Here is a 16,115-nt window from a genome sequence, read left to right on the forward strand (position 1 = left end):
TCCCCCAATTCCCCAATAAAAATCTTAAAAAAAAAAAAGAATGTTTGTAAGCCAGTTGACAAAGGCATTATTAAAAATTAAATTATCATAATGTATAAGTAAATAGCTTATATCTAAAACAAAGGCAATACATACCCAAAATGCATCCCTTCCTAATTATTGTATTACATTGTACTATTATATAAGCTCTTGAGGTTATTTAGGCCTATTGTATCTGTATAATAAAAGTATTATATAATGGTGAGTTACTCTGCATTTTTTACCAACTTCTGTTTAGTGATGTCGCATTGATAAAAATTGGCTTAAAATTGGCCACGGGATTATTTACACCACAGAAATTGGCACATGCTACAGACCAGGGCTTTTTCTCTCATTGAGCCAGTTGTTAAACATTTACCAGGACACTACTGTCCTTGTGCCTTGGTCAACGTGGTCTTCATCAGGATAGATGGAAACCAGTGCGAGTCCCGTCCTCTGGTGGACAGAGCCAGGCTGCCTGAGTCCTGGATTCTAGTCCAGGCTGGGCTTCTGGTTTAGTAGGAAGCTCACAGGACAGGAAAACTTGCCCATTAGGTTAGAGGCCCATGAAAATGTTTCGTTTTAATTTCTTCTAAATTTAGAAGAAAAAAAATGAATAGACTAATCACAGATATACAATTATGAGCCTACCCTGAATCATATTCATCTTTGTACCAATGTAGTCATAAAATATAATTTTTACTGTTTTGTTTTTGAAAAGAGGAGCCCACAAAAGTCATAATTCGGCCCTGTGGAGGTTCGGAGATAGGGGTCTGGAAAAATATTGCCGATGTCCTCACAAGGTTATATAGTTGCTGTTACTGGTGGAAACATAGGAATCACTTCAATAATAAAAAGGGTTCTTTTTCTTCTGGTTAGAATTATTATGCAGTCATGAAAAATAACATGTGAAGGATAAATTAGCCTGAGGGAAAGCTCAGGAGACAGCGTGAGGCCCTCAGTCTTGGTGCGCAGCCTGCGATCAGCTGTGTGAGGAATTTGCCGGGAGTGAAGGCAGGAAAGTGAAGAGGAAAAGGAAAGCTGGTGATGTGTTAGTCCAGTGGAATGGAACCTTAGGCAACCATTCTTGGGTGCATTTTTTTCCAAACTGAGCATTGTTTTGCATGCTGCTGTTTTTAATTTGTGTAAATGATATGGTGTTCCTATCTCCTGTTTCTTTTATTTTCACTAAGCACCATGTTCTTAAGATCCATTCATGTTGCTGGGTGTCCACAGCATGGATCCACATTAATGACCTCTCCACTCTCCCAGTGATGGACACCCCACTTCGCCACCTACTCCCTTCCGTCACAGATAATGCCACGTATGTCATTGGTCGTGTCCCTTTTTGACCTGTAAGAGTGTCCCTTTGGGATAAGTAACCAGGAACAGGACTGCTGTTCAGAAGCAGCACCCTGTTTTGCTCCAGGCAGCAAAACCTACCCTCCCCCCACCTTCTGCAGTGTGTGAGGGAGTCTAGAACCCTTGCCCTTGCCAGCAGCTGATATTATCTGGCTTCCTAACAGTTGCCAGTTTCACATATTTCTATTAAACATGCCTCTCTGTCATCATTAATGACTAAATGTGTATTCATGTGCTAACGTGTTAGTTTTAGGTGTTTCCTTCTCTGAATTTGTCCAATCCATTCCTCTCTGTCAGGGATGTGTCCTTGTTTTGGACTATACACGGTCCCTGTTTTCTGCTTTTGCAGATACCTACCTTCATGCTGTCACATGTCTGTTAGCATTGCCCGGGGGGTGTCCTTCATGAAACGGAAAAATCTTAATTTGGATGTAATTAAATTTGCAATGTTTTGTCTGGTGTTTTATGCTTATGAATTTTTGCGTGAGAAGTTCTTCCTTACCCTTAGGTCACAAAATATTTTCCTACATTCATTTTATAGTTTTGGCATCTCATTTAAACATTTCATCTGCCTGGAACTCATCTCTGTATGAAAGGTTAGGTAGAGATCCTGTTTTATTTTTCTCCATATAATAAGCCAATTTTTCAATGCCATCATCAGACCACCCAACCCCTCTTGATGATGCCATGCTTGTCACGTATTAAGTCCCCCAGGTGCACATGAGCCTGCCACTGAGATCTCTGTTCTGTTCCACTGGTCTTCATGCCTATCCCTGCACAGACCCCATGTTGGATTTACCACTATTGTCTTCTAATAACTTCTTATCTGCAGGTCAAGTCTTCCTTCTATACCTTCTTTCATTAAGGTTGACTTAGCTATTTGAGGCCTATATGCCTCCATATACATTTTAGAATAATGTTTTGAAACGTTTTTAAAAATCATTTGGAATCTTTATTGAAATTGCATTGTATTCATAGATTAATTTGTAAAGGATTTTTATCTTTTGATACTAAGTTATCTGTCTGGGAGTACAGAGCAAGTAAGTCTTCTTATTTTCCTGTGTATTTGTTATATTGTGTTGAAAAAAAATACTAGGAATGAAGAAATTGGGGCAGAACAGAGAGAACCAGGGAGCCACAGTAGTGGTGAGGGGGGGACCCTTCCCGTAGCACACAGATGACTACTGTAGCCCAACGCCTGATAAGGTGATGGCCAATCTCTGGTTCAGCCACATTCCTGCTGAGTCAGGTGGGCCAGGTGCTATCAGCCACTATCTCATTTAATCCTTCATCAGCCCTGTGGGGCAGCTACTGCTATTCCTGCTTTACAGGTTCAGCAGGTGAAGAATTGGTCCAAGGCAAGTAGCAGAGGCAGGATTTGGACCAGGCACTGACCCCAGAGTTTGTACTCTTGACCATAAAGCTGTCCACTTCTTCGGTTGCTATTGGGACGGTTCAGTGACAGGGCAACCCTGTACATTCGCGCTGGGCCTTGGGGTGTATTTTTACCATGACCCTGCCTGGCCTTAGCATGTGTTCAGCCTGGCACTTGGAGCTGCTTTTGCAGTGACCCCAGGCAATGAGGAACCCCAGCCCCTCTGCCCTTGCCTGGCCCTGGGGTGAAGAGCCAGCAGAAAAATAGCATACCTCCATTGTTAACTGTACCCCTCACCTACCCTCTCCATATGTACCAAGAAACCCAGTCCATTTGGGGCTCGTGGTTTTGTTGGTCCCACATCCCACAGAGCATGTCTGGGAAAGCCACAGACTAGGGCTTGGGGGATCAGAACGAGGTGATAATTCTTGAACCCAGGGTATGCCCTGAGAGAAGGTGCCAGCAACCCAGGGAGGCCCCAGCCCAACATCAACCCAGCTCGCAGAGTGTCCTTGTGTAATTGCAGGGTCTCTCGGGGCCTCCGTGCCTCGTCCCCACACAGGGCTGGTCCACTTGGCAGAGCTGTAGAGGAATCTGGAAGGGAGCTTTAACTTTCACACCCCTCCTAGTTTACATACAAGTTGCATAGGGTCATGCTTTCCACAAAGGCTCCACATGGTTTTTCTTTAAGCCAAGGGGGGTCTCAGGGAGCCAAGACCACTGACTCCTGCTGAGTCCGTGTTGGGCGCTTTACTTTTGTCACCTCAATTAATGCTCTCAGGACAAGGAAAGGACTTGATCTCAACTTTACAGAGGGGGAAACTGAGACACAGAGAGGTGAGGTGGCATGGCCAGGGTCACACAGCCCCAAAGTAGCAGAGCCAGGATTTGAACCCGGGCCTGTCAGACACTATCGTCTGTATCTGTATCTGTGAACAGGTTGGTAACGCTGAGGCTTTGGGATAAGGGGAGCTGAGCTCTTCAGGTGAGAAAGAGACGTCTGTGAAGATAAGCCCCCAAACCCACCAAATGTGCGCACAAAAACTGATGTGTGTATAAAAGTGTGGCTTAACTGGTGTAATGTCCACACCCTAGGATTTCCCTTCCAGGAACACAGCGACTTGCGTAAAACAAGGGCGCCCGCCTTCCTGTCTTTCATCTGTTTGCTGGTCCAGTTCCTGCCAGAGCTTGGCATCTGGGAGGAGGCTGGCAGCCCAGGGGCTGTGGGGAGGGTCTAATAATAACTTCTCACCTGTAGAGGGTGCTTGACCGTGCCCAAAGCCCCTGGAGAGGGTGGGGATTGGGTAGGGGGTGAGATGCCCTCGATGGTTGGTAAGTAAAGGCTACAGTGGGGACATGAACATGTGGGGTGGGGTTTGGGGAGGGGGACGGATACCAGTGTCTGCCCTCCTGGTCGGGGCAGGCTGGGCAGGGGTGCTGCTGCTGTCTTTCTGCATCTCTCCCTCTCTCTGCCTTCTCTCTTTGTGTCAGCTTGTCTGTTTTCTCTCTCTCGCTCCATCTCTCAACCCCCTCCTCTATCTCTGTTATCTCTGCCTCTTTTTGTTTCCTACTGAGGAAACAGTACACGTTTGCTACATAGAGGTCCAGCCACAGGAAGTGACAGACCCAAGCTGGGTCTGGCCAGAGATATTCCCCGAGCTCAGGGCCCTGTCAGGCTGGTGCCAAACTCACATCCTCCTATTCAGCCAGCAAATATTTTCAGGGCCTGAAATGCACCAGGGCTGGGCTGACCAGGTGAGTGAGGCTGTCAAAGTGCCTGCTCTGTTGAGCTCAGATTTTGGAGGAAAGGTCCTCCCTCTCTCAGCTTAGCCCAGCCCCCTTCCCTGGCCTGGCCCCTCTGCCCTGGGCTGTACATAGCCCTAGACCTCCACCCCACGGTGACAGCAGATCAGAGGTTGGACCACCACGCGGCAGAGTGGGTGCTGAGGGGCTTTCTTGAGGTATTACACCACTGAGTATGTGGCATTCTCTGAAATTTAGTGCCCTGGAGAACTGGAGGGCTGCCAGCCCCCGAATGGTGGGGACTCTTCTGTGAAAATAGGCTCTGGTGGGACTAGTTGAGACCAGGAGCAAGCTGGCTGGGAGGACCAACCCCCCTAACAAACCTCCAATTCACAGCGGCCCCAGTGCCTGAGAGGATGATACCTTCCAAATGTCCCTCACTACAGGCAGCCAGAGGGTGGAACTGTAGAAGGGCAGTGACAAGAGAGAAGAAGGGGGAGGCTGGGGGCTCCTTTGAGGGGCTGTGCCAACCAGCTGTGCCCTTACTGAGACCAGAAAGTGGGCGATGGGAGACATAGGTGCTTTGCTATGAAGACGGGGAGTGAGGCATGGCGGCAGGGGTGACAGTGTGGCTCTGTGCTGGCAAGGATCTCAGTATTATAGGAACTTTAGACTTCTGTAGTCTTGGATGTGTGGACTCTCAGACCATAGCTGAAGCTCCGTGGGACCTTTGAGGTCATGTGGTCCAATCTGGTCCCCTCCCCAGCCATCTGTACAGACATGGAAACTGTGGCCCAGAAGGAGGCAGGGAGCTGTCCAAGGTCACACAGCAAGTCAGAGCTGAGTCCAGGGCGCAGGGCCAGCCCCCTATTCGTGTGACGTCGTGTGGGTCTGCTCTACTCGTGCAGGACCAGAAGAGGAGGACACGGCACTCTGGCTTGGGAAGTAGAGCATGATGAACCAGCAGAAGATGAAGACACCTGTGGTGGGGAGAGGCACCAGTGAGCCTGGGGTTTGGGGGCGGTGACAGGGGCTGGGCTGCTTGGCTGGCAGCTGCCCGGAGGAGAAACAACCCCATTGTAAAAGTTCCAGAACTTATGGGAAAATCAGGCAAAAATGAAACCTACTCCAGAAAAAGAGCCAAGTAGAAACCTTGGAGTCCTTGAAAACACATATACAGTGTACTTGTGGTTTCTCTTTCCACGATTTTAGTTCCCCGCAGTCAATCATCGTGGCTCCACAATCCGGGATCACCCGAAGCAGAGTGACCTAGTGTCAGGAGGTCAATAGTAGCCCAGCAATAGGTCACAATGCCTATGTCATTCGCCTCACCTCATCGCATCACATACACATTGTGCCATCTCACATCATCACAAGAAGGACAAGTACAGTACAATAAGATAGTTTGAGAGACAGACTACAGTCACATAACTTTTATTACAGCACATTGTTGTAGTTCTTTTATTTTATTATTAGTTACTGTTGCTAATCTCTCACTGTGCCTAATTTATAAATTAAACTTTATCATAGGTATGCATGTATAGGAAAAAACATAGTGTAAATGGCTCATACTACCCATGGTTTCGGGCATCCACTGGGGGGGGCGGGGTTGCCTTGAAATGTATTCCCTGCAGATAAGGGGAGACTACTGTATACAAACATCTATCACCAATAAGAAAGAACAAAATAAAAGAATTTTCAGACCTACAACATGACCACCACCACAGTGGGTTTCTCCCACTGCCCCCCATATAAAGGATTACTGCAGGATGCACTTCAGCAAGAAGAGGGAAGGTGTGAGGTATAAAAATCATCGTAAGTACAGAAATTGATAAAAATAAAAGCTTCGTGTGTGTTTAAGAGAAATGAACAACTAAAGCTCTAAACAACAATAAAAATACTGAGAAAAGTTCAAGGGCAATTAAAGTATGCTGAGGACTCCATTGTATTTGAGAGGAAGGTAGAGTACTGAGTAACTCACACTCAGTAGAAACAACTCAGAAAAGTGAAGTATTATGGGTAACCTCTGAAAGAATAATGATATGATCTACAGCTTTAAGGTATATCTCCCTCCAGCCTTTAACCTGTTGGATTTTCCAGAGGTGGACTCATGATTCTTCATCTGGGGACCATCTTAAATGGCCTAATAATAATGGCTTCTGTTGTTAGTAAGATAGTTTTCACATACTGAAGGCCAATTAAATTGCCCATGTGCATTATCTCAGTTATTCCTCATGAAACCTGGTGAGATAAGTGTTGGGGTTATCACAACTATACAGATGATTGGATGGATCAGAGGACCTGAGCAACCTGCCATGGTGATGAGTGGAGCTGGGATTTGAACCCAGGTCTGCCTGTTCCCAGTGCTACCAACCACGATGCCACACAGTCTCATGAGGCATTGGGATCCAGCCCTGCTTTTGCGGGCTTGCACCCGCTGGATCTAGGACCCCTGGGTCCCCAGTGACTCCTCTGGACGGGATGAGACTGTGAGTCAAAGTTTGTTTCTCGGCTGTTTCCCTCATAGGCATGCTGTGAGGCTTTTTAAAGCTGTGTGTGTGAAACATGGGTGTGAGGAGCACAGAGGACAGGTGAGGGCAGGGAAGCTGTGATTCAAACCCTGGCGCCTGCCCCTTTGCTGGGAGCATCAGAGGAAGAACCCTGTGGGGGCAGGGAGCAGATGTATCCATCATTTCCTCTAGGAATCATTTCCTTCCTGCCTCCACAGCTCCTTAGAGACTCTGTGCACGTCACGTGGCCATCATGTCACATGACCCTGTCCTCCTGGTCACAGCTGATTGGACCAGAGAATGTGGAAGAGAGTGAATCAGACCATGGTCACTGGACTTGGAAGGTCATGTAGGGTTGAGGTGGCCATATTGTTAGCCATTTGGGGGCCACGGGTAGGAACGGACCGGCGGAGAGAGAAGAAGGGAGTTAAAACAGACAGAAGGTGAGACGCTACATATAGTTCCAGAAGAAAAGATGGAGAAAGTATCTGCTTTGGTTTGGGTGGCTTTTCCTGAGCTTGTCACCAGCTCCCATGAGGTCAGCCAGCCTTCCTGCCCTGGGGATTTGGGGAGAGCCCTGGCTGTTTAAAATCGGTACACTCTAATTTGAGCTGACCTGAGTAGAATCCTGTTTCTTGCAAACCACTCCCTCCCCACCTCCCAACACCCCATGGTGCAGACACGGCAGCCTGCTGCCACCCTGGCCCAAGAGTCTCACCTTGCAGGGAGTTGAACAGTGTGAAGACATAGATGGTTGACAGGCCCAGGGGCGTGAGGATGGCCAGCCCCCATGTCATGCCCACCAGACTTGAGAGGCCCAGCAAGGTGAGGAACCCTTTCCAGTGCTTCCGCTGCTGCTTGCCTGCTGTGGCACTTGACAGAGTGAAGATCTTCCAGGCCACCAGGCCCAGGACCACAGCGCTGAAGAGGAAGATGATGAGGAAGTAGCCATGGACAGTGATGTAGAGGGCAATGATGGAAGTATCCTCACTGAACCAGCACCTGATGGGAGATGAGTGGCCTTTGGAACTGGGAGAGGTGCCCATGCCCCAGGCAGTCTCCCCTGACTGACCTTCAGTAACCAAGAAGACGCCTTTCCCCGGCTCCATCTCCCTGTTCTCCTAGCAAAAGGGCTCTCAAGAGGCTCCAGTCTGCTGTCTCTTTAGGCCAGTGGGTGCAAAAGAGCCAATTTGGCCCCAAGGACAAGTTTCATTGGCCCCACGTCATCTTGTAAAAAAATTAAATTAATGGCCATCCTTTAAAAAGCAGAAGGTTTGGCATAAACATCCAGATGTCTGCTTCTGTTGTAAAACCATACAGCTCAGTGGATGTTCTCCTCAGCAACAGTAATCAGCTGCCCACTAGATAGGTATATGACTGCCAGTCTACCGCAGTCCCCACCTGGACCACCACATGCACTTATGTTACCTGCTAGACTCCTGTGGCCCCTATATTTACAGACCTGGGGAAAGGACCAAGGCCCCACCAGCCCCTCTTAGCACAGAGCAGTGGGTAGGTACCCTGGGAGAGGCTGAGCTCTGCCCCACTGCTCCCTGCACTACAGGGGTGAAAGGCCCCAAAGAGCATGTCAATCAGTGCCCCCCCCCACCACCACCATTGTGCAGATGAGGAGACTGAGGCCTGGAGAGAGGATGGACTTGCCAAAACTCACACAGCAACGCAGAGGCAGAGCCTAGATAGAGCCAGGGCTGCTGGGAAGGGCTGGGCAGGTTGTGCACGTCACAAGGGCACCTGGCTGAGGGGACAGGTGGGGGCTGAAATCCAGCTTGCTCTCCACTCACCAGGCTGAGTGCGTGGCATGGCAGACTGGCAGTAGGGGTGGAGGGTACCTTCTAAAAAATTGTCCAAAAGTGCCATATAGGCTTGTGTTGTCCCAGACTAGAGCAAGGCATCCTGCCTCCTGGTCCAGTTCTCTCGCCTCCTTTTCAGGACCCCTCGCTCATTGCACGTCCTGTCTCCTGGCCTCAGTTTACCCCTCCAGGCCATGAGCTAGCTGCATCTGAGGATCCTTTGCCTTGACTTACTCAGCCTCTCCTCCCAAGGTTCCCTCCTCTCCCCACCTCCCTCTGGCCGTTATGTGTAGCCAGGGACCTGACCTCATCTCTGCTCCCACAGCCACCACTCACAACTCCAGTGAGGTCCTGTTCTCCTCGTCACGAATGGTGTAGAGGCCATAGCTGTTGGCAATCCCGGTGCCAATGACCATTAGGGTTGGCAGACCTGGACGAGAAGAGGAGGCATGGCATTGCTGGGGCTCCTGTGGCTTGTTCTCTTCCAAATCCCCCTAGCTGCCCATCCCTCGAGCCCTGAGCCTATCTGAGATGTGCAGCTGCCCCTCTACCCTAGGCTGTTCCCCTCGCTGTCCCTACCAGGTCACCCATCCCTTTTGCCTATCCAGGCAGCACCTACCCCAGCCCACGAGGCTCAGCTTCAGGAAGTAGCGCTCAAAGTAGGTGTTAAATACCCTGATGACAAGCAGGTAGAGGTGTAAGGCTTCCAGGGCCATCCAGGTGAAGACACAGAGCAGGAAGTAGTGGAAAATGGCCCCCTTAACCCAACAGGTGCCTTTAGACACCTGTGGGTCATGCCCCACATTGATGAGGAAGACTAGATTCAAGAGAAACAAGCTAACACTCAAGGCCACGTGGATCTTGGGGGCATCTTCTGACTTGAACCTCTGCTGGGAGAACCTGGGGAGAGAAGGGCCAGCCAGTGAGAGGCTGCAAGAGGCCACAGCATCCAGGGGACACCCAGGCCTCTCCACCCCACCTCCTCTCTTCCACTCCTGCCAGCAGCCAGAGTGTGAGGGCCCTCAAGTTCCAGTCCAGGAGCCCTCTCACGGCCCCTCGGATCCTGCTGGTCTCATCCCTCAATTTGACGCTTTAGCCAAACTGCATAACTTGTAATTCCCGGAATGCGTTCTGCTTTTCCACGCCTCCCAGACGTTGCCCACGCTCCTCCTTCCACTCTCAATGCCTTCCCCTACTCTGTCTTCAAAACTCTCCTTGAGCATTTTCTTCTGGGGACACTGTCTCTGAATATCCCTCCTTCCGGGGCTGCTTTGGGCTTCCCAGCAGCCCAGTGTAACTGTTTACCTTCCCCTCAAGGATGCAGGAGGCATAGGATGTAGTAGAACAGAGAGGCTCCGAGAGGGACAGGAGCTCTTCAGAGTCACAGAGCAGAGCAGGGGCCCCAGGCTCCCAACCTAGAGCTTTTCCCCAGGGTTCACCTCCATCTCTATGGAGCTCGCACTCTGAATTCTTAGCAAATTAGGTCCCAGAGGTCTCTCCCACGAGGGACGGGAGCCCGGGGCTGCCTGGAGGGCACATGAAGGATAATGTCTACCTCACCTGGGATGCCAGGCACCACCCTTGGGAGCTGGTAGCAATTCCTCCTGGCCCTCCAAGTTGGCTCACAAGGCCCAGGAGTGCAGCCAGCGGGCAAGTCACGCTCAGCTTGTTGGGAGTGGGGGCCGGTATCCTAGGCCAGGGCTTGGGGAAGGGTGGCGGGGGTGGCACTACTTACACCCATGGTTGAGTCTGAGCTGGAGTGGGTGAGGCCAGTGGGGGCTGCGGCCCAGGGCCAAAAGGTGACAGAGGCAAAGAGACATGTGGCGAAGAGAGCGGGAGGGCCCTGGTCTGGGAGTCAGGAGACCTAACGGCTGCTCCAGAACAGTCATGGGTCAGGAGGCTGGGGTGCAGCGCTGCTCTCACAGGCTCCTTCAAGCTGGCAGTTCCTGTGGGTCCCTGAGCCATGGTCTGGCCCTGGGAGATCCTGGGTACAGGCTGCAGCAGTCTCTGCTGTTTCTGCCTATCCTGTACCCACTCCTCCTTAGTCCAGAAGCAGCCTCAGCTTTTCCTGAGGGGCACACTTTCCCGCTCTCAGCTATGAAGTTTGGGTGGGGTTGGCCCTTTGTTAATGCAAACCCAAGAGCAGGCACGTGACCTGTCCTGACCAATCAGTTAACCCATCCCTTGACCAGTGACCTGTGCAATCATGGGTACATGGTCCAAAGTAGACCAGTAAAACTCGACTTTGGTATACATGTGATAAAACTGCATAGAACACACACACACACACACACACACACACACACAGACGAATGCATGTAAAAAATGGTGAAAACTCAATGAGGTCTGTATTCTAGTTAGTAGCACTGTACCAAAGTCAGTTTCCTGGTTTTTTATGTTATACTAAAGTTCTAGAAGATGTCATCTTTGGGGAAAGCTGGATGAAGAAACCATGGGACTCTAGGTACTATAATATTTTTGCCACTTCCAGTTAGTCTTTAATTATTTCAAAATAATAATAAAAAAAATTTAAGACCTCAATTCTGGAACTCAGTGTAGGCTATTAACTGTCTAGTCCGCGAAGAAGCTGTGGTGCAAGCCTGAGGCTCCCTCTGAGTGCAGAGAAGCCGCCTGACATAACAGACAGAGGAGAAAGCAAAGTTGTGAGAAGTAGAGGGAGACCAAGTCCTGGGGACATAGTCCTGGATCCAACTGCGCCTGAAGCGAGCACCCCTTAGGTTTTCCAGTTACGTAAACCACACATTCCCTGTTACGTTTAAGCCCGTTTGAGCTGAGTTTCTGCCACTTGTAACTGAAATGGCCCCAACGTATTTCAACCTCTAACCCCATTTTATAGATGAGGGAACTAAGGTTTGGAGAGGGTGTCAGTATAATGCTGCATGACCAGGGTGCTTTTTACCTACACTGCTGCCGCCCTTGAGGGCTGGAAGGAGTAGGCATGGGGTGACCCACCTCAGGACAATGTAGAGGACAACGGTGAAGGCCAGGAAGATCATGGAGGTTCCACACCCAGCCTGGGAAATGCGTGTGAGGGCGTTCACGGTGACTTTGTCCAAGACTGGCCTCTGTGGGCAACCCCCCAACAGGGACCCGTCAGTTGGAGGCCAGGCCCACGTACCCCTAAGGGCCTGGCCTCCGCCAGGCAGCCCCCTTCCAGGACAGGAGTCTGGGCTCCTCCAGAAGTGTTTGGATCAAGGTGGGTGGGCTGTTACCAGCAGCAGGGCGAAGAAGGTCAGGTGGTCACAGCGGCACACAGTCCCTTTGGCTCCAACCTCTGTGGAGCAGCCCTTGGAAGACCAGTCTCCTGTTGACCCTGGAGTGAAGGGGAGGAAAAGGGAAGAGGAGAACCAAAGAGGAGAAGAGAGGGACAGAGGAGGGAAGAGAGGGGTGGAGCCCTTCCCCACCAAGGGAGCCCATACCTTCCCCACCTATCCTACCCGGAGAAGGTCGTCGTCCAGGCCCTACCTTTAGTCACATCCCAGAATACACAGGTGAGGGTCATGTTCTGAAACCAGAGAGTGGGAGTCAGGGGAGAGGCAGGGGGAGGTTGGGAAGGGAGAGAGGAGATTGTGGGGAGGGGCTGGGGAGAAGACAGCATGCTCCCGTGTCTTAGCACATGTGTGCATTAGGTAGAAATCAAGGCTTACCCTATGGTCATACAGGAACGTGCACTGCACCATTTAATGTAGCCTGGATCAGTGTGTAAGGGGCGTGGATAAGGTGATGGGCTGTGGGTAGGAGGGTTGCGTGTCTGTGGGTGGATGTGTAAAGCCATGTGCATGCATGTGGGTGTGCAAGGTCCTATGTGCACCTCTGTGAGCACATGAGTGGGAGGGTCCCGGGGGGGCATGTGGGCACACGTGCACAGGGTGAGCGTGTGTCCCTGTGCACACTTGTGTGTATGACCCTAATGTCTTCTCCTGGGTGGGTGTGGAGGGCGGAGGATGCAGAGTCCCATGCATGTCTGTCTATATGCCCAGGGGTGTCCACCCACCTGTCTGCCCCTCAGTAACTGCCAGGCCTGGGTGAGGGACTCACGGGAGGCTGACTCTGGTGGGAGAAGGTGATCTCCAAAGGCTCGGCCAGCCCGGTGACACGCATGCGGCCGAAACTCAAGCCCACCAAGCGATTGTTCAGCACTCTGCCGTCATCCTCCAGGCTGAGCCGGGGACCCTATGGAGAGAAATGGGGGAGGTGAGGCTGCATAAGGGGCTGTCCCAACTCAACCCTGGTGGGGCTCCTGGGAGCCTCCAGGACCTGAGACCACAGGGTCAGAGGGCCAAGGACTCATGGGTTACATTCCTCCTGCTGCTCCCTTAGTCTCCTGCTCAGGCTGGGCCAGGGTGGGCCCTACCATCCAGGCCAACTGGACACAAAGCCAAGTACCTGAAGGCTCTCCATCACTGGCCTCCAGAGCTCCTCTGCCCTCTTACCTGAAGGGGCACAGGGCCAGAAGAAAGATCAGCCCAGGAGTGGAGGGCAGTGGGTGCCTACGGGGGGGTGAGCACCTGACTACACCAGCACTTATGATACACATGTCTATTGTGAGCAGATACATGCCCCTGGGGGCACACACGGTGCACATTTGCCAGGGCATGGGTACACTTGCTCACATGGACATGGCCATACCAGAGCACACATGATTATGCGTGCCCCGGGAATAGGATGGGATATGCATGTTTGTGCATGCACAAGGATACACAGGGGGCTTGGACACACAGGAATACACATACAAGTCCAAGGACGCTGGTGTGTGGGGTCTGAACATCTGAGTGTGTGTGACCAGTGTGAGTCTGAAGCCTGCAGACTCTAGAGGCAGGGGGTCTGGGATAACCATGGGCTACTTTATAATCACTCTCCAGAGGCTCATGCCCTCCTCCGTCCCTAGCTGGTTCCTTAGGGAAGACTCCACGGAAGGCAGGTATTGCCTCGTGAACCGAGCCCTGAACCTCAGAGCTGCTCTGAGCCTCCATCCCCCTCACCTTGAAGACATTCCCTGCCCCGATGTCCAGGACAGATATGGCCAGGCGGACCTCCAACTTGCTGCTCTGCAGGGATGCAAACAGGCTCCTGGGCAGCCGAACTCTGTCCGGCGGCTTGTGTTCGTGCCCCATCATCTGCATCGGAATCTGTAAACACGGACTCAGCGGCTCCATCTTTACCCAAGGATTCCAGCCCCCAACACAGGTCCTGCCACTCCCTGACAGGGAAGGGAAACTGAGGACACTGGGTGGAGGGGCAGCACCTGAGGACCTTAGCTCTGAGAGGCGGGACGTCTGGGGGCACAGTCCAAGTTCTGCTCTGTCCAGGCTGTGAGCCCCTGGACAAGTCACAGCACTCGCTCGTGCAGCCTCGGGTTTCCCATTATGGAGAGTGGAGCTAACAAGGCGCCTGCATGACCACCTGTCAGGCTGAAAGTGGGCTGTGAAGTGATGACACCTGGGTGAGCTCAGTTTGCAAGTGTGAGGGAGGGTCAGCTGTGGTGCGCTTTTGCCAGGTCCTGACAGCCCCTGGGGCTCCACAGGGCGTTACGGTGACGGTTTCTGTCTTCTGACTCGGGAATAAGTCGAAAGAACAAGGGAATCAGGGAGGGACATAGTGAGGGCAGAGGTGTAAGGCAGGGTATAAGAATTCACACTGAATGTGACTTCCAACCAATTGTGCAAAAGCTAAGAATGCTCAAAATATTAAAATAAATCTCACTGGTAATTGCAAAGCATATTTTGTTCATTTTCTGACCTTCCTGTTCCCCTGCAGCCATATCCTGATGCCATCTGACCCTGCCTCACAAGTGTCCCTGGAGCATAGGAACAGGGAAGCTAAGGATGACAGCTGAGGGCTCCAGCTTTCTCCCTCCCAGTCTGGACCCTGTGGGTAATTTCTGGGGCCAGTGCATACCTCACACAGAGGGCTCACCTGATTGGGTGACATAATAAAGGGTTGAGAAAGGCCCTACCCACCTTCCATCTCCCCTTCTGCCCAGACAGACCTAAAAGTACCTCTTACCCGATGCCTGGCCTTTCGCCCTCGGCTTCATTCTTTAAGAGGCTGCGCCCTTGATGTGCCAAGCACTCCCTATGAATTATCTCATTGGCTCCCCAGGTAGACTTGAAAGTGGGCAATACCATCATCACTTTACAGATGGTGAAACTCAGCCACAGAAAAGTTAAGTAATTTGCCCAAGATTACAATAGCTGCTAGGCAGCAGAGCTGGGATTTTAATCAAGACCAATGTAAATCCAGAGTCCGCAGTTCCACCCTTTTCAGGACCACTAAGTATGCTTTTACTGGTTTCTTCCACCCTTTACTGGGAGGAAGTTCCTTTACAGGAACTTCGGGCTTTGGAGAAGCTTTAGAGCTCATTTTACAGATGAAAACTCCAGGACCCAAGGACAGAAGGAATTTCCCAGAGGGCACCTCGTGAAGTAGTGGGACGTCTAGGAATAGAACCCAATCTCCTCATGCTCAATTTAATGATTTTCCAAATGTCTCATCCTAGCAACCTAGATAATCTGTTACCAGGACCCAGTCATCTAATTAATTCACTAGCATCCATTAGCAAGGTGGCAGGGCCCTATCTTAAGGGACGTGGGAGGGATAAGTTTTAACAGGCACCCAGCGCACAGGCCGTGACCCTCAGAATTCTGAAAAATATGCCTGAGGAAAACATGCCAGAGCCAACCAATAGGGATGGGGACACTCTTCACCTGTGAGGGGGTCAGAGAGAAGTGAAGGTCTTCTGAGATGTTGGTGCTGAAGTTCTTGACAAAAGTCTTCAAAAAAGGCAAATCCACCTTTTCCTTCAGACTCTTCTCCACCAGGTGGATCTCGTAATCCAGCCAGTATCTGCAAGGGGCCAGGATCAGGGGCAAGGTAGGGTCTTGCAAGCTGAGTTACCCACTCAACTGGTCCCCAGCCTGGATGGCAGGAGGGGAGAGACCATGGGCAGCAATCATCAGGCTCCTGGGGTAGGAGAGGTGACCCAGGATATCAAAGGGGAAACCCTAGGATCTCTAAGGAGAAGAGGGGTGGCATGGGAACAACCCACACTGGTTCTGAGGGATTCCAGCCCGCAGTTTTTCATGTGTTTGTCTTTTCGTGATGACATAAAATTTACCATTTAAACCATTTTAAAGTGTACAATTCAGTGGTGTTAAATATACTCACAGTGTGGGACAACCATCATCACTATCTAGGTCCAGAACATTTTCATCACCCCAAAAGGAAACCCTGTACCCATTAAGTAGTCACCCCCTTTTTTCTTCCCCCAGCACC

General features: G+C 51.0%; 1 protein-coding gene across 2 annotated transcripts; it reads right to left on the reverse strand.

The window, feature by feature from the left end:
• Positions 1-2,345: 2,345 nt before the first annotated feature.
• On the reverse strand, positions 2,346-15,687 carry ADGRG3 (adhesion G protein-coupled receptor G3). 2 transcript variants are annotated; one of them, XM_019664453.1, is made up of 10 exons: positions 15,548-15,687; positions 13,823-13,969; positions 12,879-13,013; positions 12,306-12,345; positions 12,053-12,153; positions 11,793-11,905; positions 9,439-9,719; positions 9,156-9,249; positions 7,727-8,010; positions 2,346-5,478 (listed from the first exon to the last, which is right to left on the reverse strand). In XM_019664453.1, exons 2-10 carry the CDS (start codon positions 13,961-13,963, stop codon positions 5,366-5,368), a joined length of 1,302 nt encoding a protein of 433 aa, XP_019519998.1. In that variant the 5' UTR covers positions 13,964-13,969; positions 15,548-15,687; the 3' UTR covers positions 2,346-5,365. The 2 variants fall into 2 exon arrangements, with proteins under 2 accessions (XP_019519998.1, XP_019519996.1); XM_019664451.1 differs by having other exon boundaries at positions 7,727-7,998; positions 15,548-15,633.
• Between the last annotated feature and the right edge of the window lie 428 nt (positions 15,688-16,115).

Source organism: Hipposideros armiger, unplaced genomic scaffold (genome assembly GCF_001890085.2).
Source record: "Hipposideros armiger isolate ML-2016 unplaced genomic scaffold, ASM189008v1 scaffold_423, whole genome shotgun sequence".
NCBI lineage: Eukaryota > Metazoa > Chordata > Mammalia > Chiroptera > Hipposideridae > Hipposideros > Hipposideros armiger.

What these genes read in the sequence shown, in the direction of transcription:
- ADGRG3 (XM_019664453.1), bottom strand. Translation starts at nt 13,963, where the DNA reads ATGCAGATGATGGGGCACGAACACAAGCCGCCGGACAGAGTTCGGCTG. An exon ending in ATTCTGGGATGTGACTAAAG is followed by an intron (nt 12,154 to 12,305) that starts GTAGGGCCTGGA and finishes CCTTCACTCCAG; the next exon opens with GGTCAACAGGAGACTGGTCT. An exon ending in GTCCTCTACATTGTCCTGAG is followed by an intron (nt 9,720 to 11,792) that starts GTGGGTCACCCC and finishes TTCTCTCCCCAG; the next exon opens with GTTCTCCCAGCAGAGGTTCA.